Raw genomic sequence first — 25,569 nt, forward strand, 5'->3', positions numbered from 1 at the left:
TTGGCCTAATCAATCTCCCAAAGGCCTACCTCTAAATACTGTTGCATTGGAAATTAAATTTCAACCTGAATTTTGGAAGAGACACAAACCTTCAAACCATAGCACCAGCACTGGATCAGCAAGACTGGATTAGACCACTGGGCTCATATCTGCACCGTGGGGAGTAGGGGAACAGTCGCAAACAAAAGTGGGGCTCTTCCCACGAAGAAGACGGAGGTAATAACTATTGCGCGGCTATCTCATGATACCTGGTACAGTTGGCATAAGCATGAAAGGAAGAAATTAAAAATTCAAATTTAGCATGTATGCCTATTCTAATTAAAGCAAATGTCTGTTCCCCTCCCCAGGACAGGGGGATGTAGTTCTTCCATTCAGCAGCTGACTGGAGCTCTGAAATGTGTTGCCATTGTTGGGTGCTCAGGGTTGGTTGTGTAGGGGAACACAACCATCTTGGTGACAGGAAGCCCCTATTGTTCAGCCCATGTGCATTTTCTGTCCTTGCTACCCTATTTGCTTTGTTTATCACCCAACTGAGTAAGCACCGGGATGGTCAAGGAAGGCAGTTGAATGCCATCTACAGATAGAGGGTCATATTGCCCATCTGCTTATGAAGAGCCTCTTTGTAGTGGGAGGGGGCTTCTGATAAGCAGAAACGTATTTATGTGTATTTTCAGGTTCTGGGCTAATTTTATTTTATTTTTTATTTTTTATTTTTTTTTGAGACGGAGTTTCGCTCTTGTTGCCCAGGCTGGAGTGCAATGGCGTGATCTCAGCTCACCGCAACCTCCGCCTCCCGGGTTCCAGTGATTTTCCTGCCTCAGCCTCCCGAGTAGTTGAAATTACAGGCGCCCACCAGCACGCCTGGCTAATTTTGTATTTTTAGTAGAGACGGGGTTTCTCCATGTTGGTCAGGCTGGTCTCGAACTCCTGACCTCAGGTGATTCACCCACCTCGGCCTCCCAAAGTGCCGGGATTACAGGCGTGAGCCACCGCGCCCAGCTATATTTTCAGGTTCTGGGCTAATTTTAAAAGATTCACCCACTTAGTGTTTCCCTGTACCTCCTTGAAACCAGTCTTCAAATTCTGCTTCATCTAAGACTTTTTGTCCAACCAAATCTTTTGAAAAAGGGACAGGCCGGGTGCGGTGGCTCCTGCCTGTAATCCCAGCACTTTGGGAGACTGAGGCGGGGGGATCACCTGAGGTCAGGAGTTCAAGACCAGCCTGGCCAACATGGTGAAACCCCATCTCTACTAAAACTACAAAAATTAGACGGGCATGGTGGTGGACGCCTGTAATCCCAGCTACTCGGCAGGCTGAGGCAGGAGAATCACCTGAACCCAGGAGGCAGAGGTTGCAGTGAACCAAGATTGTGCCACTGCACTCCAGCCTGGTAGACAAGAGTGAGACTCCATCTCAAAAAAAAAAAAAAAAAAAAGGAAAGGAAAAGAGGCAAAAGAAGTCCATGCTAGACCAGGAACGGTGGCTCACGCCTGTAATCCCAGCACTTTGGGAGACCGAGGCGGGCGGATCAGGAGGTCAGGAGATTGAGACCATCCTGGCTAACATGGTGAAACCCCATCTCTACTAAAAAAATACAAAATAATTAGCCGGGCATGGTGGTGGGTGCCTGTAGTCCCAGCTACTCGGGAGACTGAGGCAGGAGAATGGCGTGAACCTGGGAGGCGGAACTTGCAGTGAGCCGAGATCGTGCCACTGCACTCCAGCCTGGGTGACAGAGCAAGACTCTGTCTCAAAAAAAAAAAAAGCCCATGCTAAAAAATCTCTCTATAGGACAAGTTTAAGTCCTTCATTACCTTTTAGGTCCAAGCTGATGTGAGTGACCTATTCATGGGAAACTTTGGGGTCCACATTGGGCAAGTTTGGTTTATACCACTTCTATTCAGTGATGGAGTGCTGCAGGGGACACTCAACCTTAGTAGGAGGGTGTCATACAGCACCCAGATATGATGAGTACATGGCCCTATGGCATCCCACAGCCTGGTGTTTATTCCCCACTAGGGCCTAGTGACAAGGCCAGGAGCTCTTTCTCCTTCAGAGGTTAGCAGGCTGGGCATGGTGGCTCATGCCTGTAATTCCAGCACTTTGGGAGGCCAAGGCAAGAGGATCTCTTGAGCCCAGGAGTTTGAGACCAGCCTGGGCAACATAGCAGAACCCCATCTCTACAAAAAAAAAAAAATAGAAAAAATTAGCTGGGCATCGTGGCACACACCTGTGGTCCCAGCTACTGAAGAGTCTGAGGTGGGAGGATCACTTGAGCCTGGGAGGTCGAGGCTGCAGTGAGCTGTTATAGCACCACTGCACTCAAGCCTAGGTGACATAGTGAGACCCTATCTCTGAATATATATATATGGATATGGATAGTAATTTGCTGAAGGAGAGTAGCTCAACTTAAAAAGCTGTGGTTTTGCATTGTGATCCCTTTTTAGGGTATTTTAACTGCCACTTTGAGCACCACAGGCTCTCCTAAAGCTAAAGGGTTGAGTGGCAGAGCTCTTTGAACTTGGCTTGGGGCCACGATCATGTATAGTTGCTAGTACTCTGCAATGTGAATTTGGCTTCGACCCACTAGAGAATATACTTCTCTTGCTTAGCACCACTCAAAGCTACCAGGTTTTCAAGTCACCTGATAAATGTGCCAGGTCATGACACCTGATGTGGTATTCTGCTGCCTCCAAAATGGAAAGAAGCTCTCAGGGGTTTGTCCCTCCTTCTTAGAGGAAGGGGACCAAGGTGCAGCAATTTGTCATGCACTTTGGAGAAAATACGCTGCCACCTCTTAGTCCTCTAGACCTCAGGAACTTCGTTGGAGTGGCAGCCCCCTATCTCGTTATTAATCTTCTACTCTTTGTCACACTGTACCTTACCAAGACTTCTAGTGCACTTGCTGCTTCCTCTTCTCCAGGTCCTTTCTGTATGAACTCATCAAAATAGTGGGACAGCAGCATGTCCTGTGGGATGCACAGCTCCCTGTGGAATGGACTGTGGCCTACAGCTGGGCAGCTGCTATATCCTTTTTTTTTTTTTTTGAGACGGAGTCTTGCTCTATCACCCAGGCTAGAGTGCAGTGGTGCGACTCGGCTCACTGCAACCTCCACCTCCCGGGTTCAAGAGATTCTCCTGCCTCAGCCTCCTGAGTAGCTGGGATTACAGGCACGTGCCACCACGCCTGGCTAAATTTTGTATTTTTAGTAGAGACGGGGTTTCACTATGTTGGTCAGGCTGGTCCCGAACCCCTGACCTCAGGTGATCCACCCACCTCGGCACCCCCCCCAAGCTGCTGATTACAGCCACGTGTGTGTGTGTGTGTGTGTGTGTGTGTGTGTGTGTGCGCGTGTGTGTAGCATGGTGGGGGGAGCACAGTGCAAGACCTTGAATTTATTTATTATTTATTTATTAGATGGGTTCAAGTGATTCTCCTGCCTCAGCCTCCCCACTACCTGGGATTACAGGTGCCTGCTACCATGCCTGGCTAATTTTTGTATTTTTAGTAGAGATGGGGTTTCACCATGTTGGCCAGGCTGGTCTCGAACTTCTGACCTGGTGATCCCCCCACCTCAGCCTCCAAAAATGCTGGGATTATAGGCGTGAGCTGCTGCACCCAGCTGCTGCTATATACTTAAGGCAGATCGGAAGAGGTATATGACTGTTCCAGCAAGGTGAATGCTAAGTGTTTTTGGCAATGTCTGTGTATTGAAATGGAGCAAAATGCACTCACTAGATTGAAGTACTTAATTATTATTAATGGATTTATTAATTCCAGTGAGGAAAATGTATATTATTGTAATTATAATTATTAGTTACAATTGGAGTTACCACTGGATCAAGTTTGTTATAATCTACTGTCATTTTTCATTCTCTAGACACAAGAGACCTAAGCTTTGGCTCATATTTTATCACCAATGTGCTGGTGACTTTGAGCAGAACACTGGCCACTTCTGGTCTTCAGTTTCCCTCTCAGTACAGTGAGCTATATGATCACAGTGAGCTCTCCTGGGTGATCTGTATGGCAGCACTTCTGAGCTCAATATGAGGAGCCAAAGCTAATGCTTCATCATGATGGAGCAGGTGACATTTCCAATGTCCCCTCCTTGGGTTGGTGTCTGTCCCATTGACCAAGGCATTGAGATATACAGCCATTCTGAGTTGTGAGAAGTGAGTCTGTAATACATGGAGGAAAATATAAGGAAACTCTACTTCACTACCTATGCGTCTCTTCCTTCACTCTTAAAGTCCCTGTTCTTCCTCCCTGGAGTTTTATTGAATCTGAGAAATTACATATTAGTACCTTCATTGTTGCTGTTGAGACAGGGTCTCACTCTGTCACCGAGGCTGGAGTGCAGTGGCATGATCATGGCTCACTGCAGCCTGGTACTCTTGGGCTCTAGCAATCCTCCCACCTTAGCCTCCTGAGTAGCTGAAATTACAGGCGTGCGCCATCATGCATGGCTAATTTTTTTTTTTTTTGAGATGGAATTTTGCTCTTGTTGCCCAGGCTGGAGTGCAATGGTGCAATCTTGGCTCACCACAACCTCTACCTCTTGGGTTCAAGCGACTCTCCTGCCTCAGTCTCGAGTAGCTGGGATTACAGGCATGTGCCACCATGCCTGGCTAATTTTGTATTTTTTTTAGTAGAGACAGGGTTTCTCCATGTTGGTCAAGCTGGTCTCAAACTCCTGACCTTAGGTGATCCACCCACCTCAGCATCCCAAAGTGCTGGGATTACAGGCGTGAGCCACCGCGCCCAGCCTAATTTTTTTTGTATTTTTTGTAGAGATAGGGTTTCATCATGTTGACCTGCCTGGTCTCCTGGGATCAGGTGATCTGCCCGCTTCAACCTCCCAAAGTGTTGGGATTAAAGGCATGAGCCACCATGCCCAGCCCAATTTTTACAGATATTTTTAAAATTATGTGTTACAACAGACGTGTAAGTGTAGGAACTCTCATCTCATTTGACAGCAAGGATACCAGGACTGAAAGTAGTTAATGGCATACTACATACATTTGTGTGTGTGTCTAATTAAGGCTTGTTACAGTTGCAAAGAGTGGTCCCCAGGGATGGTCCCTCTGGACTGAATCACAGCCTCTCTTTCTGTGTGTTTCACTTCCCCCAAGGAAGAAGTCCCTCCTGGTGAATAACATCTTTGTGGTGTCAGCAGCGATCCTGTTTGGATTCAGCCGCAAAGCAGGCTCCTTTGAGATGATCATGCTGGGAAGACTGCTCGTGGGAGTCAATGCAGGTATGGGGTGGGGGCTTCTCGTCCTGCCTCTCTATGCCTATTAATTAATAAATTCATTAATTCCTTTTATTTCATTTCTTCCTTCATTTCCTCCCCTTATTCATTCATTTATTTTTTATTTATGCCTACCTTTGTCACAAAAGGATGTAGTATAGTTTATCTTAAAGGGCTCATATAACTAGATATTTAAAGTAGGTACAGAACAATGGAAAAGTTGTGTAGGGGTGGGGGAATAAGCATCTCCAAACTTAACACTAATACAGGTCCCATGTTTGAGTAACACTCTAAGCCATGAGCTTCCTGGTAGCCAAAGTGTAAAGGGATATAGGATGAGTTTTCTGATCTTCTCTCAGAAGCAGAATGGCCTGTTAGGTACTCCTCGATTTCTGGGGCTTTTCATGTGAGAGAGCAGAATTTTGAGCACATCCACCTGGGTTTTTAGGGGCTCCAACCAACAAGTCATCTCTTGACGCCCTACTGTTTATACAGCCCAGTGGTGCTGTTATCTATATGATGCTATCTATATTAGTTATCTGTTTGTTTGAAACAAATAACCCCAAAATTAAGTGACTGAAAATAATCAACTTTTATAATCTCACAGTTTCTGTGGGCCAGGAACCCAGGAATGTCTTAGGTAGGTGGCTCTGGCTTGGGGTCTCTGACGGGGCTGTGCTCAAGCTGTCAGGGCTGCAGACGTCGGAAGGGTTGGCTGGGGCTGGAGGATCCACTTCCAAGATGCTCCCTCACGTGCCATTGGCAGGAGGTCTCAGCTGCCCACTTTGGGGGGCTCTCCACAGAGCTGCTTGAGGATCTTCACAACATGGCAGCTGGCTTCCTCCAGAGTGATCTGAGGGGGTGAGGAGGGGAGGGAGAGACAGGGAGACAGGGAGACAGAGAGAGGGCATGCGCAAGGAGAAGTCCAGGTGCTTTTTATGTCCTAATTCCAGAGGTCATACACCATTATTCTGCTCATTAGAAGTGAGTTACTAAGAGTAGCCCACGATCCAGGGGAAAGGAACCAGGTCAGACTTTGTCTTCATGTCCCAAGTACCCATCAGAGAAGGAATCCCCAGCTAAATGTTTGTAGGAAGAGCAGGGGCACCTCCGAGACTCCTTGGCAATCAGCATAGCTGCGTTCCTTCCAGTTATCTTTGCCCAACTCGTAGATAGAGGGGCAGGACCTTGATGGGAGAACCCCTAGGTCAGGGAGGGCATACTGCATTCCCAGGGGCGTGACACCACAACACAGTGGCCTCTTAGCTTTTGCCATTTATCACCCTCTGGGAGGGCGCTGGGGTGCTCTCCAGCTCTCTGTTTTCCTGAGGGCAGTGTAGGTGCCAGGGTCTTCCCTGGGGGAGCCAGGGTGAGGTGAGAGCAGCTGTAGTGATCAATGAAGGAATTGACATGAGTGCTGGGACAGCTGGTAGGCATCCAGGATGTGGTCCTACCTTCCTCCTCCCACCCCCCGCACAGCCCCGTCAGAGTCCTTCACACTCGGGTCCCAGTGATGGGACCTAGGAAGAGCCCATGAACATGTGGTACTGTGGCCAGGGACCAGGATGGGAGCGGATCTGAGAAAGCCCTCCCTCAGAAGTTCTGAAGAGTAGAGTTGGGATCCTGTTGGCCCTTCATCAGGTGAAGCAGAACCCCTGAGTGTGGGGGGTGAGGGATCAGCTCTCAGTGCCAGGATCCAGTTGAGTGGCTGGACAGTGCTGAGTGGGGCAGGGGAGACAGGCTGGGTGTCGTGGAGTGGGGGTCCAAGCTGGTGGCTGACGTGCCTCTGCTGTGCACACGTCCAGGCGTGAGCATGAACATCCAGCCCATGTACCTGGGGGAGAGCGCCCCTAAGGAGCTCCGAGGAGCTGTGGCCATGAGCTCAGGCATCTTTACGGCTCTGGGGATCGTGATGGGACAGGTGGTCGGACTCAGGTAAGCACCCCTCCCCCACATGCATTGAGTATTTCGGAGATACCAGTAAAAGCGTTTCTTCACCTAAATGTCTCCCCTACCCACTAGTAGATTAAAGCATTATTGCTTTGCATGAAGGCATCGAATCCTCTATCCACATCTCTGCTGCCAATTCACGAAATGGGTATCAGTCAACACACTGCAATGTGAATCACCTTTTCCCATCCTCTCCAGGTCAGGGAGCAAAGAACAGGTCTTCACAGAGGAGAGGGTGAAGATTTGGGCTTTCAAAGACAAACGTGTTCCAGTCATTCCAGAAAAAAGAGGAGAAGGCAGAGCCTGGACCCTTGGGAAGAGGAGTTGCTAGGGATGAGGTGGGGCAGTGGCCCTGTCCTCTCTTGGTCCCAACCTGGGTGGGAGGGATCTTGATGTTCAGACCCAGACTTGGATAGGAAGAGGCACCGGGCAATTGCAGACTCTCTGCAGGGAGGTGTGTAGGTGGGCAGGAGAGCAGGGTGGTAGGACTCTGGCAAACAGGCATCTGGCCTGGCCTCTCCTCTGCCTCCTTAGGGAGCTCCTAGGTGGCCCTCAGGCCTGGCCCCTGCTGCTGGCCAGCTGCCTGGTGCCCGGGGCGCTCCAGCTCGCCTCCCTGCCTCTGCTCCCTGAAAGCCCGCGCTACCTCCTCATTGACTGTGGAGACACCGAGGCCTGCCTGGCAGGTGAGTCTCTGTCCTTGGGCTCCCAGACTGCCCTTGACCAAGGGGTGCATCTCCCCAGAGTATACGGGTCCCCATTTCATAGGTTTCATTTATCAAGGAAAAGCTATCCCTCTCTTTGTGCCTCAGTTTCATGATCTGCCTATACCTGCCTTCAATCAGAACTCTATCAAGTGGCTGTCCTAACTGCCAGGCAGCAGAATGGATCAGACCTAGCCACTGTTATTCAAGAACTCCAGAGTGGTGCGGAGAAACGCGCGCGCACACACACACACACACACACACACACGGTGAAACACCTGTGCAAGACCTCACCTACCCAATGCCAACTGGGTGATGGTCATCTTATCAGTTAACTTTGGCTACAGTAAGAATGCCTAAGGAACAATCGCAACATTTCTGCTTTAAAGCAACAATTATTTACTGCATCTTTTATTCATGTACTTGCCTGGCTGGCTGCACAGCTCTGCTGATCTCAGCTGGGCTAGTTCACAGTGTGGGGCGGGGGAGGAGGGCAGTGGTGAGGTTCAGCTGCGGGTTGGCCGGTCTAGGCTGGTCTGGACTGGAGCCATTCAGCTTTGCTGCACTTTCTGTCCTCTCACTTTTGGTACCAACGAGTTAGCCTAGGAATAGCATGGTGATGGCAGAGAAACAAGAAAGCAAATCCAGTCGCATAAGCGCTTTCCAAACCTTTGGTTCCCTCGTGCCATTAACATTCCATTGGCCAAAGCGAGTCAGTCATGCTGCCGAATCCCAAGTCAAGGGATGGGAAAATTGATGGCATATCCTCTCCCATCGCAAGGGGTGTGGATTTAAGGAGGGGTGAAGACCGGGGCCCATTAGTGTACTCTACTCTGTCACCATGGCCGCAATTATTACTTAATGTCTCTCCTCTGTGCAAAATGTGTTCAGTCCCATCCCAGGATCCCCCAAAGTCTCATCCAATCATGGCATCGGGCTTGAAGTCCCAGATCTTAGGCCACATTAAGTCTACATGGGCCTTTTCTTGATCCAGAAACCTAGGATCTAGAAAGATAAGTCTTCTTCCCTTCCCACACTCAGCATGCAATGGTAAAAAGTAAGATGAGGTAACCAAAATTAATGCTCTCATTTCAAAAACGAGGAAGCAAGGCAGGCACAGAGCAGTCACTAATCTATAACAATTCTGAAGCGCCCCTAGGAAAATATGGCCATGTCCCCTGCCTTGGGGATAGGGAGTATTCTTTGTTCAAGTTCCAGCTCTGTCCCCTACCCCCTAGGAAGGGCACCCCAGGCCATGGTTCTTTTATTTTTTTTATCTTTTAGAGACAGGTTCTCGCTTGTCCAGGCTGGAGTGCTGTGGCTGTTCATAGGCATGACCCCATTGTTGATCAGCACGGAAGTTTTCTTCTTTTTTGTTTTTGTTTTTTTTGGTTTTGTTTGGGACAGGGTCTCACTCTGTTGCCCAGGCTGGTGGTGTGATCTCAGCTCACTGCAACCTCCACCTCCCAGGCCCAATCAATTCTCCCACCTCAGCCTCCTGAGTAGCTGGGACTACTGGCCCGTGCCACCACACTTGGCTAATTTTTTTTTATTATTGTATTTTTTGTAAAGATGGAGTTTCACCTTTTTGCCTGGGCAGGTCTCAAACTCCTGAGCTCAAATAATCCACCCCCCTTGGCCTCCCAAAGTGCGTGGATTATAGGCATGAGCCATTGTATCTGGCTAGCATGGGAGTTTTGAACTGTCCCATTTCCAACCTGGGCCAGTGCATTCCTCCTTAGGCAGCCTGGTGGTCCCTGCTCCTGGGACGTCACTATATTGATGCTGAACTTAGTGCAGACACCTGATCTGCCTAGCGTACTACAACCCAGAGCTCCTGGGCCCAGGCGATCCTCCTGTCTCAGCCTCCTGAGTAGCTGGGACTCTAGGCACACACCACTACGCGTGGCTCTCCATGCTTCTTGGGTCTACCCTCTGAGATGTTTTTCCTTTTCTATCACCTTCCTTGATTCCTTCTGAAGAGGGCGTTGCACAATGTGCTGCTTTTGATGGTTGAGCAAATTTCTCAGCCTCCTTCCTGCCTATAGAGAGTTGGGGCAGGCTGGGTGCCAGCTCACGCCTGTAATCCCAGGGAGGCTGAGGCGGGCAGATCACGAGGTCAAGAGATCGAGACCAGCCTGGCCAACATGGTGAAACCCCATCTCTACTAACAATACAAAAATTAGCTGGGTATGGTGGCACGTACCTGTAGTCCCAGCTACTAGGGAGGCTGAGGCAGGAGAATTGCTTGAACCCGAGAGGCGGAGGTTGCAGTGGCAGGAGAATTGCTTGAACCCGAGAGGCGGAGGTTGCAGTGAGCCAAGATTGTGCCAGTGCACACTGCACTCCAGCCTGGTGACAGAGTGAAACTCCATCTCAAAAAAAAAAAAAAAAAGAAAAGAAAAGAAAACAAAGTTGGGGCACAGAAGTCTTTATATTTCAAATTGTCCTGGTCTTTTTTTTGTCCAAACTGGCAGAGCTTTTGCCAATACAACTTTCTCAAAAATGATGTGAGTTTTCTATGTATTCGAGGTTTTTTCATGTGTCAACAAACCACGCTCACAATTACTTTTGAGACAGGCTTCTCTCCCAAGGCCTAATTGCTGGTATTTAGGGTATGTCAGGCTACCGTGAATCAACGCCCTCAAGCCTCCTAAATGCCCCCTTTTCTAGCTGTGAGGGTCTGTGAGGCACTGCTTTAAGCCATACCCTTGATTTGATCTTTACTATGAGTCCATGGCTTCCTGGCAGTGCTCTGGATTTGATCTTTGCTCACAGGCTGTTACTTAATTTGGGATTCTTTTGCTAGCTGGAGAGGATAGAGGCGAGAAAACATTTTTTGTTGTTGTTTTCAACTAACCCAGTGTTTCTGAAATATGCTACGTTTAATTAAATTTTGTTGCCTCTGAATTCTGCTTGCAAACTGGCCAGTTATTTTCTGAGCTAATTCTTCATGTCTTACAGCAAGCTTAGAATATGCATCTAACAGCAACCAGTTCATGCTTTCAACATTTGGAGTTTTCTTTGCTCAAGTCCATAAGTTCACTGAGCCCATTTTCTTTCTTCCGTGTTACTGCACTATATAACATAGCTTTTCATTTCTCCAACCTCATCGCTGTCCTCTGCCTTGTCTTGGAACTGATACCATATTTCACAGGTCTTTGTTACAGTAGCACCAACTCCTGGTGCCAATTTATTGATCAGCTTTCTATTGCTGACTAATAGATGATCATAACATCTCGGTGGTAAAGAAACAAACAAAAAAAGCAATTATTTAGCCTAAGCCTCTAAGTCCTCTGGGCTGGGCTGATCTAGGATGGTTCTGGCTGATGGCTCTGCTGATCTTGGTCATTCCTGCAACTGCAGCTCAGCTGGGCATTGGCTGATCTAGAATAGTCCCAGCGAGGGTGGCTCAGCTGGGCCCCTTTGGCTGTCCATGTCTCTTGTCATCCTCCTGGCTAGCCTGGAATGTTCTCATGAAGGCAGAAGAGCAAGCAGAAGTGAGCAAGGCCTCTTAAGGCTTAGGCTGGAACACGGCACGCCCTCACTGCAGCCTCATCCTATTGGCCGAGCCCAGAGCCAGGAGTAGGGATGTAGGCAGTACTTGCCCCTTTAGTGGGAGGAACTGCAAAATCACACAGCAAGCAGTGTGGGTGCAGGGAGGGGTGAAGAATTGGGTTTGATAATGTGCTGCAATAGTCATGTCCTGTCTGATATGTCCGCAGAACCCTGCGTTTCTTTCTAAAGCCTTTTTTCATCCATGGTGGCAACACCGCAACAGCCCTGAGAAATGTCAGGGCCAGGAAGCTCATCTCCATCTGACCAGGGAGGCAAACAGAGACAGAGAGATTGAGAGAGACAGAGGCAGAGAGAGAGAAACACACACACACAGACACAGAGACAGAGAGATTGAGAGAGACAGAGGCAGAGAGAGAGACACACACAGACAGAGAGACAGAGAGATTGAGAGAGATAGAGGCAGAGAGAGAGAGAAACACACACACACAGACACAGAGACAGAGAGATTGAGAGAGACAGAGGCAGAGAGAGAGAAACACACACACAGACAGAGAGACACACACACAGAGACAGAGATTGAGACAGAGGCAGAGAGAGAGAGACACACACACACAGACACAGAGACAGAGAGATTGAGAGAGACAGAGGCAGAGAGAGACACACACAGACAGACAGAGAGACAGAGAGATTGAGAGAGACAGAGGCAGAGAGAGAGAGAAACACACACACACAGACACAGAGACAGAGAGATTGAGAGAGACAGAGGCAGAGAGAGAGAAACACACACACAGAGAGACACACACACAGAGACAGAGATTGAGACAGAGGCAGAGAGAGAGAGACACACACACACACACAGACAGACTCAGAGATAGAGAGTGAGCCAAGAAGGAGAGGAATGGTGGGATGGAGGGGGGCGTCCCTGTAGGGGGACCAAAGAGGGGCTTGGGGACGGGGAGCTCAGTACCCTCCTCCCTGGCTCAGCACTACGGCGGCTGCGGGGCTCCGGGGACTTGGCAGGGGAGCTGGAGGAGCTGGAGGAGGAGCGCGCTGCCTGCCAGGGCTGCCGTGCCCGGCGCCCATGGGAGCTGTTCCAGCATCGGGCCCTGAGGAGACAGGTGACAAGCCTCGTGGTGCTGGGCAGTGCCATGGAGCTCTGCGGGAATGACTCGGTGAGACCCCTGCCCCGCCACACACCCTGGGTCCTGGGGGCTTGGTGTTGCAGGCCGCTGGGAGCCATGGGAGGTGGAAGGGAGCCCAGGCCTGAAAGCCACCCTCTCCCAGGTGTACGCCTACGCCTCCTCTGTGTTCCGGAAGGCAGGAGTGCCAGAAGCGAAGATCCAGTATGCGATCATCGGGACTGGGAGCTGCGAGCTGCTCACGGCGGTTGTTAGTGTGAGTCTGGACGGTGCCCTTCCTCCACCAGCCCTGTGGGGAGGGACCCCAGGTCCTCTGCATTAAACCAGTTTACACTCCAGCTTATGGTGTTAAAATGCAGTGAGGGGCCAGGTGCGGTGGCTCATGCCTGTAAGCCCAGCACTTTGGGAGGCCGAGGTGGGTGGATCACGAGGTCAGGAGTTCGAGACCAGCCTGGCCAACACAGTGAAACCCCCGTCTCTACTAAAAAATACAAAAAATTATCTGGGCGTGGTGGCGGGCGCCTGTAATCCCAGGTACTCGGGAGGCTGAGGCAGGAGAATCGCATGAACCCAGTAGGTGGAGGTTGCAGTGAGCCGAGATGGTGCCATTGCACTCCAGCCCAGGCAATAGTGCTGAGGTGGGATCAGGAGTTGGAGACCAGCCTGGGCAACATGGTGAAACCCCGTCTCTACAAAAAATACAAAAATTAGCCAGGCGTGGTGGTCTTCGCCTGTAGTGCTAGCTACTGGCGAGGCTGAGGTGGGAGGATCACTTGAGCCTAGGAGGTTGAGACTGCAGTAAACCGAGATTGTGCCACTGCACTCCAGCGTGGGCTGGACCAGTGAGACCCTGTCTCAATCAGTCAATCAATGCAATGAGTTAGAGAGCATCTATTGAGCATCTACGGTTTGCGGGTCACTTCCAGCACCATTTTGAGATGTGGAAACTGGCTGAAGTTGGGTGATTGATTGACCAAGTTCCTTTGGGAAATTAATAAAGTCACACTGAAGCAATAAACTACCATCACCTCCACCACCAGCTTTCTCAGGAGACCCCTTCCCATTGCCTGCCCCAGACCTCAGGGACCATGGCTGGGTGTGTGGGTCTGTGCTTTCTGCCTTTGCAGTGTGTGGTAATCGAGAGGGTGGGTCGGCGCGTGCTGCTCATCGGTGGGTACAGCCTGATGACCTGCTGGGGGAGCATCTTCACTGTGGCCCTGTGCCTGCAGGTAGCTGGGGTGGATGAGGGCTGGGGGGTCCAGGCTGGGCTGACTTCCACCTCACCCCCGCCCCGTCCACGGCAGAGCTCCTTCCCCTGGACACTCTACCTGGCCATGGCCTGCATCTTTGCCTTCATCCTCAGCTTTGGCATTGGCCCTGGTGAGTGGGCCCAAGGGGCTCTGGGCATCCGTCATCACATAGAAGGAGTGATGGGTGCCTGGGTGCACAGTGGGTGGGTGTGAATGCAATGTCCCCTGCAGGCCCTCAGAGACCACCTCATGCCGGGGCTTCTGGGAGGGAATGGCAGGAGGAGAGCACTGAGGGGCCCCCCATACAGACTGGGCCTGGGCTCCCACTCCCATGTCTGGGCTGGGGTCGGGGAGAGGCAGGCAGGGAGCCCTGGCCAGCAGCCCCCTGTCCCTGCCCCTCCTTCTAGCCGGAGTGACGGGGATCCTGGCCACAGAGCTGTTTGACCAGATGGCCAGGCCTGCTGCCTGCATGGTCTGCGGGGCGCTCATGTGGATCATGCTCTTCCTGGTCGGCCTGGGATTTCCCTTCATCATGGTAGGCCCACGCCTCCCGCTGGGGGCCTTAGGCTGTGTCCCTGCCTGTCATCCTGAGAACCCCAGTGGGAGGCTTCCATCCAGGGAGACTGAGACTGAAAGGGAGGGGTCTTAGGGGAGCAAAGAGGGGGGCAAATCCCTCCTCACGACCTGTCATGGGCCTTCTGTTTAGGGGTTGATGGAGCCACACCAGGTCTTGGGGTCTTTTTTAATCCGCAGGAGGCCTTGTCCCACTTCCTCTATGTCCCTTTCCTTGGTGTCTGTGTCTGTGGGGCCATCTACACTGGCCTGTTCCTTCCTGAGACCAAAGGCAAGACCTTCCAAGAGATCTCCGAGGAATTACACAGACTCAGCTTCCCCAGGCGGGCCCAGGGCCCCACGTGGAGAAGCCTGGAGGTTATCCAGTCAACAGAACTCTAGTCCCAAAGGGGTGGCCAGAGCCAAAGCCAGCTACTGTCCTGTCCTCTGCTTCCTGCCAGGGCCCTGGTCCTCACTCCCTCCTGCATTCCTCATTTAAGGAGTGTTTATTGAGCACTCTTTGTGTGCAGACATGGCTCCAGGTGCTTAGCAATCAATGGTGAGCGTGGTGTTCCAGGCTAAAGGTAATTAACTGACAGAAAATCAGTAACAACATAATTACAGACTGGTTGTAGCAGCTCATGACTGTAATCCCAGCACTTTGGGAGGCCAAGGTGGGAGGATCAATTGAGGCCAGAGTTTGAAACCAGCCTAGGTAACATAGTGAGACCCCCTATTTCCACAAAAAAATTTAAAAATTAGCTGGGCATGGTGGTATGTGCTAACAGCTCTAGCTACTCAGGAGGCTGAGGCAGCAGGATCACTTGAGTCCAAGAGTTCAAGGTAGCAGTAAGCTACGATCACACCACTGCATGCCAGACTGGGTGACAGAGGGAGACTTCATCTCTTTAAAACATAATAATAATAATTACAGACTCAGGAAATGCAGTGAAAGAAAAATACAGGTTGGCCAGGTGAGGTGGCTGATGCCTGTAATCCCAGCACTTTGGGAGGCCAAGATGGGAAGATTGCTTTGAGACCAGAAGTTTGAGACCAGCCTGGGCCACATAGTAAGATCCTGTTTCTACCAAAAAAAAAAAAAAAAAAAAAAATTAGCTGGGTGTGGTGGTACATGCCTGTGGTCCCAGCTACTCAGGAGGCTGAAATGGGAGGATCACTTGAGCCTGGGAGGTTGAGGCTGCAGTGAGTCCTAATTGAGCCACTGCACTCCAGCCTGGACAACAGAAAGAGACCGTGTTTCAAAAAAAATAAATACAGGTTGTAGTGGGTATGGGTATGCATACCAGGAGGCCCGACCTCGTCTGAGAGGGGAGTGGTCAGAAAAGAATTTTCTGAGGAATTGATGTTTTTAATCAACTTTATTGAGGTATAATTTATACATAACCAATTGCATCCATTTTAAGTATATATTTGGCGAGTTTTGAGTTCTAAGTATAGTTTTGGCGAGCGTATACACTTGGGAAACACCACCGCAATCAAGATGGAACCTTTACCCTACCCCAAGGCACCCACATGCCCGTTTGCTATCAGTAACCCACCCCAGTCCCAGACCTGGGGAACCACTGACCTGCTTTCTGCCTCAATTAGTCAGATTTGCCTTTTTTCAGAATCTGAAGTCATTCCGTACTGTATGTACACATTTGTGTCTGGCTTGGCTCCAGATAGAGTTTTTGGGATTCATGCATGTTGTTGCAGGTATTAGGAGAGACTCCTTTGTATTGCTGAGTAGTATTCCCCTCTGTGGTTAGACCATGATTTATTTATCCATCTACCTGTTGGTGAACATTTTAGCTGTTTCTAATTCTTGGCCATCATGAATAAAACTGCTGTGAATGTTCCTACAATAATCATTGTCTAAACATTTGTTTTTATTTCTTTTGTGTCTTAGTCCGTCGGGCTGCTATAACTAAGAACCACAGCCTGGGTGGCTTATAAACAACAGAGATTTATTTTTCATGGTTCTGGAGGCTGGGAAGTCCAAGATCAAGGTGCCAGTGGATTCAGTGTCTACTGAGGGCCCATGTCTTGATTCATAGATGGTGGTCTTCTTGCTGTGTCCTCCTAGACATGGCAGAAGGGGCAAGGGAGCTCTCTGGGGTCTCTTTTATAAGGGCACCAATCCCATTCATGCAGGCTCTGCCCTCATGACCTAATCACCTCCCAAGAGGCCCAAAGGCCCTACCTCCAAGTACCATCATATGAGGGATTAGGTTTCAAGGTATGAACCTGGGGAGGACATAAACAGTCAGTCTAGCTTTTTGGGTAAATGAATTGCTGGGCTTAATAATAAATGTATATTTAACTGTATAAAAATTGTTTTCCAAAGTGGTTGATTATACTGTTTCACATTCTCATTAATAATGTATGAGTTCTGGATACTCCAGATCGTCATCAGCACTTGGTATTGTCAGTCTTTTCAATTTAGCCATTCTAGTGAGTGTGTAGTGGTATCTTGTCATTTAATTGTGGTATTTCCCTAATGACTAATAATGTTTGACATCTTTTCATGTGCTCAGTATGGCCATTTGTGGGTTTTCTTTTATGAATAATTTGTTCAAATATTTTGTCTACTTTTTTTTGTTGTTGTTGTTGAGACAGGGTTCTCTGTCGCCCAGGCTGGAGGGCAGTGGAATGAACTCAGCTCATTGCAACCTCTGCCTCCTGGACTCAAGCGATCCTCCCACCTCAGCCCCCCAAGTAGGTGGGACCACAGGCGTGAGCCACCATGCCCTGCTAATTTTTGTATTTTTGGTAGAGATGGGATTTTGCCATGTTGGCCAGGCAAGTTTCAAACTCCTGACATCAAGTGATCCACCCACCTTGGCTTCCCAAAGTGCTGGGATTACAGGCATGAGCCACCACACCCAACCCTTATCTGCTATTTTTATCAGGTTGGTTGTCATTATTTTTTAAATGTGGGCATTTTTTATACATTCTGGAAGCTAGTACTTTGTTAAATATATAGTATTGTAAATATTTTCCTGCAGTCCGTAGCTTGCCTTTTTTATTTTCTTAATGCTACCTAAGAGCAGAATTTTTTTTTTTTTTTTTTTTTTTTTTGGAGATGGAATCTCGCTCTGTCACCCAGGCTGGAGTGCAGTGGCGCGATCTCGGCTCACTGCAGCCCTGCCTCCTGGGTTTAAGCAGTTCTCCTGCCTCAGCCTCCTGAGTAGCTGGGACTACAGGCACGTGCTGCCATGCTCTGCTCATTTTTTTTGTATTTTTAGTAGAGACGGGGTTTCACCATGTTGGCCAGGATGGTCTTGGTCTCCTGACCTCGTGATCTGCTCGCCTCGGCCTCCCAAAGTGCTGGGATTACAGGCGTGAGCCACCTGGCCCGGCCGAACAGAAATTTTTATTTTGGTAAAGTCTGATTTATCAGTTTTTGGTTTTTGTGATTCATGCTTTTTGTGCCATAAGATATCTTTGCCTATCCCAATGTTGCAAAGATTTTCTTCCAAATGTTGGATAGTTTTAGCTTTTACACTTATGTTGCTGATGATGAATTTCAAGTTAATTTTTGAGTATGGTGTGAGGGACTGAGGTTCCTTTTATTTTGGGTGGGTGGGGGGAACAGGGTCTCACTGTGTGTTGCCTAGACTGGAGTGCAAGTGACGTGATCTCAGCTCACTGCAACCTCTACCTTCCAGACTCAAGCAATCCTCCCACCTCAGCCTCCTAAGTAGCTGGGACTACAGATGCGTGCCACCATGCCTGGCTAATTTTTTTTTTTTTTTTTTTTGAGATGGAGTCTTGCTCTTTCACCCAGGCAGGACTGCAGTGGCACTATCTCGGCTCACTGCAACCTCTGCCTCCCGGGTTCACGCCATTCTCTTGCCTCAGCCTCCCGAGTAGCTGGGACTGCAGGCGCCCGCCACCGTGCCTGGCTAGCCTGGCTAATTTTTGTTTTGTTTTGTTTTATTGTTTTTCTTTGTTTTTTTGTAGAGACAGGCTTTTGCCATGTTGTTCAGACTGGTCCTGAACTCATGGACTCAAGCCGTTCGTTTGCCAAAGTGCTGGGATTACAGGAATGAGTCACCACGACTGGCCCTTTTTTCTTTTCTTTCTTTTTTTTTGAAATGGCTATCTGGTCGTACCAGCACCATTTGCTTTAAAAAAAAGCCATCTTTTCTTCATTATTTTACTTTGGTGCCTAAATAAAGAAAATCAATGGACTATTGTTGTATAAGAAAGAATTTGGCTTTTGTCAGGAAACAGTGACAGTTAAAGAGAAGTGGTGGGGGGCTGTGGGTTCTCTGGGGAGAGAGAAATCTCTGGGTCAGGGCATCAGTAGAGGTCTCAGGGAGAAGGTGACTCTGAGCTGGCTTCCCAAGGATAGGCTCAGCTGGGGGCCTTTTAAAAGCTAGAGCCTTGGTGGCATGTGCCTGTAGTCCCAGCTACTTGGGAGGCTGAGGTGGGAGGATCTCTGGAGCCCAAGAGTTGGAGATTACAGTGAGCTATGATTGCACCAGTGCACTCCAGCCTGGGCCACAGAGCGAGGCCTTGTTTCTACCAAAAAAAGAAAAAGAAAAAAAAAAAAAAAAAGCTGCAGCCACTGGGAGGCAGCAGTGTTGCAGGATGGGAATGAAGCTACCGTGTCCAGTCACTGTGGAGTCTTCAGGAGGCAGGGGCAGCCCTCCCAGGAGCCCTGTGTGTGGTCACTCTGCCCCTCTGTGTCCATCCACCCTGATCCTGCCTCTGTTGACCTGCTCCCCAGCTTACCTTTGTGCTCCAAATGGCTTCCCTGGCCGCCCTGGCTGCAGACCTCCAACGTGGAGTCATGAGTAAGAATCCGTTGACAAGCACCCCTGAGATCCTGGGGTACGTGCCACGAGCAGAGCAGGTATCAGGTGACACCCAGGTCCCAGCCTGCCTCGGACACACATGGTGCCCCGGTCCCCAGCCTGAGCCCTGCCCTCTCACTCACCACCCACCCAGCCGGAATTGGCTCTGGCCACTCTGGGAGGGCGGGGTGGGGGTTGCAAGTCCCTTGTTACCCAGGGAGCCCCTCAGTTAGGGAGAGGAGACAGGGTCTCAGGACAGGACCTTGAAGACAAGAAAGGGCAGTGCAGAGAGGGGTGAGAGAGCCAGACTGGGTTTCTAGGGGGTAGTCCAGGGTGGGAGCTGACCTGCCTCTGCTGAGACTGCATTCCAGGTGTGAGCATTGATGTCTAGCCCATGTAGCTGGAGAGGAGTCACAGCCATGCTCCCCAGCTCCAGCCCACCTCCCCAGACCCCAGACCCAGTGTGGCCTCTCCCCACCTCCCAGAGCATGTGGTCAAGCCCCTCTCCTAGCCCGATTCCCTCCCTCATTTGCTAATTACCAGGACCTACATGTCCCAGCTTCCCAGGGCCAGGAGACAGGGCCCCGCCCATCTGGCAGGCTCAAGTTGGCTGCCTGGCTGCCGGGATCCAGGCGGCGCTCACAAGGATCTGGGCTTGCACAGCCTCCAAAGGGCTGTTGTCCATTCTCTTGCATTTGTTCTCATCCTCTCCTTTCTTGGACCCTCTGAGTCTCTGGTTCCCCTTGTTGGGACCCAGATCACTCTGTGCCTCAGCTGAATCATTTTTCCCTTCAGTTTACACATATCCACCTAGGGTCCACTACATCCAGAGGCTTCCGCCTCAGTCCTTGTCCTCAGGCTGTGCCCAGGGTTGTGAGGATGGCGGCGGTCCTTACCTTGCAAAACAGTCTCCCAGTGACAACAATGTTCAGGGATAACATCTATGGAGGGCTTTCTATGTATCAGGACCATTCTGAGTATCTTCCAAGTGTTAGCTCCTTTAATCCTGGAAAGGACCCCATGAAATTAGTACTTTTATTACCCCTGTTGTACATGTGAGAGACTGAGTAAAAGCCAGTGGCTTGTCCAGGGTCACACAGCTAACTGGAATGGCCAGGAGTAGACCTGGTGACCATGGACCTCAGACCTTGATCACTGCACACGCTGCGTCTGGGACCTCGCCTGGTACCTGAGGTCCGTGGCACGCTGGTGCTGATCATTCAGAGTGCTCATGGGAAGTGTAGTCTAGAGTCTGTGTGCTTCCTGATCTCCTTGATCTCCATTTTATTGAGGAGGCCTTTAGGCCACCCGAGGGGTCCAGAGTGACCCTGTGGATTAGCAGTGGAGCTCAGCTTGAGCCAGTGCTCTTCAGGGGTAGTGTTCTGCCCCCATTCTCTGGTTCATTCTGCAGGTAGCAGGGAATCATTGAAGATTAGAGAGAATCAAACACCTAGAGAGAGACGACTCTGCCCAGGGAGCCCAGGCTCCTGTCTGGGTGCACACTCCAGGGCTAGATGGTGACTTCTCAGCTACTCTAGCTTCATAGGCTCATAGTGCATGTGAGCACTCATGTGGACACACACACGTGCACGCGCACACCCATGGACACACACACACACCGTTGTCTTTGGAATCAGACCATGAAAATGCTTCCTCAGAGGCCTAGGGGTGAGGAAGCTGAGGTGAGTTGTGCCTCCAGCTGGATGTGCTGGGATGGGGTGGGAGATAAGGTGGCCACACCTGGGTGGCAGGAACTCTGGGGCAGTCAACCTTCTAACAGATCTGGGATGCTGCCATGAGGAGGAAGAGGGAGTCAGCAGCCATGCCTGCCAATGCCTCCTAGCACATTTGTCCATGGTTAGCAGATAATTATTGTGTCCCTATGGGTCCCAGGTGTATTACTTTTTTTGCTCTTATAATAAATCAACACAAATTTTTAGCAGCTTCAAACAACACACATTTATTATCTCACAGTTTCTGTGGGTCAGTAGTCCGGCGTGACATGACTAGGTCTTCTGTGTAAGGACTCGCATGGCCAAAGTCAAGGTATCTGAAGGGACAAGGGAAAAATCCACTTCCAAGTTCAATCTGGTTGTGAGCAGAATTCAGTTCCTTGTGGTTGTACCATGAGGTCTCTGGTCCCCTTCATCTTCAAAGCCAGTAATGGACATCGAGTGTTTCTCTTGCTTGGAATCTGGCACTCTAGCTGGAGAAAATTATCTGCTTTTAAGAGTTCATGTGATTAGATTGGGTGTACCCAGATGCTCCATGCTAATCTCCCTATTAGGTCCATAATCCTAATTGCATCTGTGAAGTGCTTTTTGCCAGGTAACATGGCATACTTGTAGGTTCCAGGGATTAGTGCTTGTCCTCCCCCTGCTATTCTTTAGTGGGCAGGGGGTCATCTGCCTACCACGGAGGTAAGGGGTCAGGAGGTAGGCATACAGCAATGCCCAAAAAGAGACTGTCCTCGCTGGGATGGAGTTTACCGCCTAGACATGCAGTCTTAACTCAGAAATATGGAGATAGCCTCGAAGGACAGAACAGGTACTGGGCACATGTGGGAATGGACCAAGCCAGGTGCTCCGGGGGCTTTCCCAAGGAACTAAGGCTGAGCCAAGAACTTGAGGATGAGTTGGAGTCAGATGAGGGAAAATGTGGGCAAACTGGATTTCAGAACCAACCCCCAACCCTGGAGCCAGGAGCCATGGTACTGAAGGACAGTGTGCTATGACTCAGAGAACCAGGGAGGGTTGGCGGAGGCTCACAGGGACTGGGTTACCCCAGGGCCTTATGACAGTACTACCCCTAGTATCAGAGGAGACTGTCATTGGCATTTAGGCCACTTGGTGCTCATAACACCTCTATGTCAGGTGAACACTATTGTCATCCCCAAATTACAGATGGGGAAAGTGAGCCAAATGTCCATGCTAGTAAGAGGCAAATCATATCACTTCTTTGGGTACCCTTCTAGAAGGATGAGGCTGACTGCCACTGGAAACAGCTGGGGAGGGTACAAGGAGATGACAAGTGGCTCAGAGGCTGTCCTGGCTATAAGAATTAAAGAGGAAAGAAACACCAAGGGTGGCTTGACAGTCAAAAAGGACAGGTTTATTTTAGAAAACAAACTTGAGAGGGGCTTCTGGCCAAGTTAGGTCAGAGCCACACTCTCTTACAAACTAAGGATATTTAAGGGTTTTGGAGGGGGTTCTTATCATAGGTTCCGAATGTTTCTGTGTGAGGGAAAGTTTATTGTGGGGTTGGAATGTCTCTGGTCGGAAGGGAGGCTGTCTCAGGGTTGGCATGTTTCTGGTCAGAGAAGGGTTTATCTTAGGGTTGGAATGTTTCTGGTTATGCTGACATTAGCCATTAGGCTGATGTTTTGGGGCTGGATTTAGGCGGCTTTTAATTAAGGGGTAACTTAGAATGGTGGTGTTTGTTCAAGATGGCAATGCTCCTGCTCCATCACTGGCCAGGTAAGGCAACCCTTTGTTACGGTAACAACCTGAGATTGGCAGGGGCTCACCTCCAGGGGCAGCTCATGTGCTTGCTGGCGAGGCTGCACCTTGTCATTCAGGTTCACAGGGCACAGGTCAACCAGGCCCTGGCTCTTCAGTCTTCTGCCTGGAGTGACTTATGTAATTCTGCTCAGCTTTCATAGGGCACAGAGAGTCAGGGGCTAACTCTGCTGCCTGGGGCTGGAAACAGACTCCTCCCTTGAGGAGCAGCAGTCCACCATAGGGAAGTCACAGTGGTCCAGGCCAAAGGGGATGCAGCTAGTGTAGACTAGGCGGTAGTTCAGGGAATGGAGAGAAGTGGGAATACAGGGATAGTGAAAGGAGGCATATTTTACTGGCAGGTGATCAGGTGTAGGAGGACAAGTCATACATTTGGACTTTACAGAGCAGTGGACACTCAGTCGGCTGCTGTCAGCGCCTGGGGCTTAGGGGAGTGCCCCTGGCTGGAGACATGGTATGGAGTGCCATCAGTTAGGGAGCCCTGGGCACAGGTAAGAGAAGGTGTGACAGCAGGAGGGAAAGAGTCTGGGGCCCAGCTGCAGGAACCAATACCCATAGGCTATTTGTATAAATGGGCCGTGGGGCCTCCCAGCTGGAGGCTGGCTGGTGCCACGAGGGTCCCACAGGCATGGGTGTCCTTCCTATATCACATGGCCTTCACTGAGACTGGTATATGGATTGCACCTATCAGAGACCAAGGACAGGACCTCCCTGGAAATCTCTGAGGACCTGGCCTGTGATCCAGTTGCTGCCTTGTCCTCTTCCTGCTATGTCATGGCTTATCTTCTTTCACCCATTCATTCATTCATTCAGCAGTATTAGTCAATGTCTCTTGTATGCCTGGCACCTGCTAGATGGTCCCCGAGTTTACCATTAGTGGAAAAGACATTTAAGAAATTCACCAAGGGCTCTATGAGAGGCCATACACGGTGGACCTGACTAGGGTGTGGCTTCCCTGAGGAGCTGAAGTTGCCCAGAGGCCCAGAGAAGGGGAGCTGAGCACGTTTGAACCACTGAACCTGCGCTGGATCTCACCTCCTTCCCTTCGGTGCCTCCCAGCATCCTATCCTCTTTAAAGAGCAGGGGTTCAGGGAAGTTCCCTGGATGGTGATTCGCAGGGGCAGCTCCCCTCTCACCTGCCGCAATGACTACCCCTCCCCATCTCAAACACACAAGCTCACGCATGCGGGACTGGAGCCCTTGGGGACGTGTGGCCCAAAGACTCAGGAGGTACAGGGGCTCAGTGCGTGCAGTGGAATGAACTGGGCTTCATCTCTGGAAGGGTAAGGGGCCATCTTCCGGGTTCACCGCCGCATCCCCACCCCCGGCACAGCGCCTCCTGGCGACTAACATCGGTGACTTAGTGAAAGGACTAAGAAAGACCCGAGGCGAGGCCGGGACAGGCCGATTTCTAGCCGCCAAGTGGAGAACAGCTTGGAGCGGTGCGCCGGGCTTAGCCGCGGTTGCTGGAGGAACGGGCGGAGTCGCCCAGGGTCCTGCCCTGCGGGGGTCTAGCCGAGGCAGGCGGTGACTTCCCCACTCGGGGCGGAGCCGCAGCCTCGCGGGGGCGGGGCCTGGCGCCGGCGGTGGCGTCACAAAAGGCGGGACCGCAGTGGCGTCCGAGAAGTCAGGCACGTAGCTCAGCGGCGGCCGCGGCGCGTGCGTCTGTGCCTCTGCGCGGGTCTCCCGGTCCTTCTGCCATCATGCCGATGTTCATCGTAAACACCAACGTGCCCCGCGCCTCCGTGCCGGACGGGTTCCTCTCCGAGCTCACCCAGCAGCTGGCGCAGGCCACCGGCAAGCCCCCCCAGGTTTGCCGGGAGGGGACAGGAAGAGGGGGGTGCCCACCGGACAAGGGGTCCCGCGCTGGGAGCTGGGGAGGCGACTCCTGAACGGAGCTGGGGGGCGGGGCGGGGGGAGGACGGTGGCTCGGGCCCGAAGTGGACGCTCGGGGCCCGACGAGGTCGCTGGGGCGGGCTGACCGCGCCCTTTCCTCGCAGTACATCGCGGTGCACGTGGTCCCGGACCAGCTTATGGCCTTCGGCGGCTCCAGCGAGCCGTGCGCGCTCTGCAGCCTGCACAGCATCGGCAAGATCGGCGGCGCGCAGAACCGCTCCTACAGCAAGCTGCTGTGCGGCCTGCTGGCCGAGCGCCTGCGCATCAGCCCGGACAGGTACGCGGAGTCGCGGAGGGGCGGGGGAGGGGCGGCGGCGCGCGGCCAGGCCTGGGACTGAGTCCGGCCTCCTGCCCCCGCAGGGTCTACATCAACTATTACGACATGAACGCGGCCAATGTGGGCTGGAACAACTCCACCTTCGCCTAAGAGCCAAAGGGACCCACGCTGTCTGCGCTGGCTCCACCCGGGAACCCGCCGCACGCTGTGTTCTAGGCCCGCCCACCCCAACCTTCTGGTGGGGAGAAATAAACGGTTTAGAGACTAGGAGTGCCTCGGGGTTCCTTGGCTTGCGGGAGGAATTGGTGCAGAGCCGGGACATTGGGGAGCGAGGTCGGGAACGGTGTTGGGGGCGGGGGTCAGGGCCGGGTTGCTCTCCTCCGAACCTGCTGTTCGGGAGCCCTTTTGTCCAGCCTGTCCCTCCTACGCTCCTAACAGAGGAGCCCCAGTGTCTTTCCATTCTATGGCGTATGAAGGGATGAGGAGAAGTTGGCACTCTGCCCTGGGCTGCAGACTCGGGATCTAAGGCGCTTTGCCCGCCGGAATCCGTTGTACCTAGGGCCACCACGTGGGGTGCTGGAGGTGAGCCGACCACGGAAGAGGGGGAGGAGGAGTTGGGAGTTGGGAGGAGTCCGAGGTCTTCTAGGCCTAGACCTTTCTCTCAGCCCCACCTTCCCCAGCCTTCTTGTTGGGCAGAGGGTAGCCAGAG

At 51.2% G+C, this 25,569-nt stretch overlaps 2 protein-coding genes and 1 long non-coding RNA gene across 17 annotated transcripts in view; 2 read left to right on the forward strand and 1 right to left on the reverse strand.

Moving 5' to 3' along the window:
• Nucleotides 1–16,232, forward strand: part of SLC2A11 (solute carrier family 2 member 11) — a 29,502-nt gene extending 13,270 nt beyond the window's left edge. For 4 of the 15 annotated variants that reach the window (XM_016939796.4, XM_063808340.1, XM_054675598.2 and 1 more), the window contains 9 exons: nt 5,135–5,259; nt 7,059–7,188; nt 7,738–7,886; nt 12,408–12,595; nt 12,708–12,818; nt 13,690–13,791; nt 13,867–13,942; nt 14,220–14,347; nt 14,566–16,232. In XM_016939796.4, coding sequence (XP_016795285.1) covers nt 5,135–5,259; nt 7,059–7,188; nt 7,738–7,886; nt 12,408–12,595; nt 12,708–12,818; nt 13,690–13,791; nt 13,867–13,942; nt 14,220–14,347; nt 14,566–14,766 — 1,210 coding nt within the window. In that variant the 3' untranslated portion in view covers nt 14,767–16,232. Of the gene's footprint in view, nt 1–5,134; nt 5,260–7,058; nt 7,189–7,737; nt 7,887–12,407; nt 12,596–12,707; nt 12,819–13,689; nt 13,943–14,219; nt 14,348–14,539 lie in introns of all 15 variants that reach the window. The other 11 variants (XM_063808336.1, XM_063808334.1, XM_063808335.1 and 8 more) reach the window with 6 other exon arrangements.
• Nucleotides 16,233–21,102: 4,870 nt separating this feature from the next.
• On the reverse strand, nt 21,103–24,834 carry LOC107970373 (uncharacterized). Its single transcript, XR_001712918.3, has 2 exons — nt 22,696–24,834; nt 21,103–21,375 (listed from the first exon to the last, which is right to left on the reverse strand). It is a non-coding gene; the product is annotated as an uncharacterized LOC107970373 (long non-coding RNA).
• On the forward strand, nt 24,363–25,127 carry MIF (macrophage migration inhibitory factor). Its single transcript, XM_016939799.3, has 3 exons — nt 24,363–24,498; nt 24,688–24,860; nt 24,944–25,127. The coding sequence occupies exons 1-3, from the start codon at nt 24,391–24,393 to the stop codon at nt 25,008–25,010; spliced, it is 348 nt and encodes a 115-aa protein (XP_016795288.1). The 5' UTR covers nt 24,363–24,390; the 3' UTR covers nt 25,011–25,127.
• The last annotated feature ends 442 nt before the right edge of the window (nt 25,128–25,569 follow it).

This window comes from Pan troglodytes, chromosome 23, assembly GCF_028858775.2.
Source record: "Pan troglodytes isolate AG18354 chromosome 23, NHGRI_mPanTro3-v2.0_pri, whole genome shotgun sequence".
NCBI classification, from domain to species: Eukaryota; Metazoa; Chordata; class Mammalia; order Primates; family Hominidae; genus Pan; species Pan troglodytes.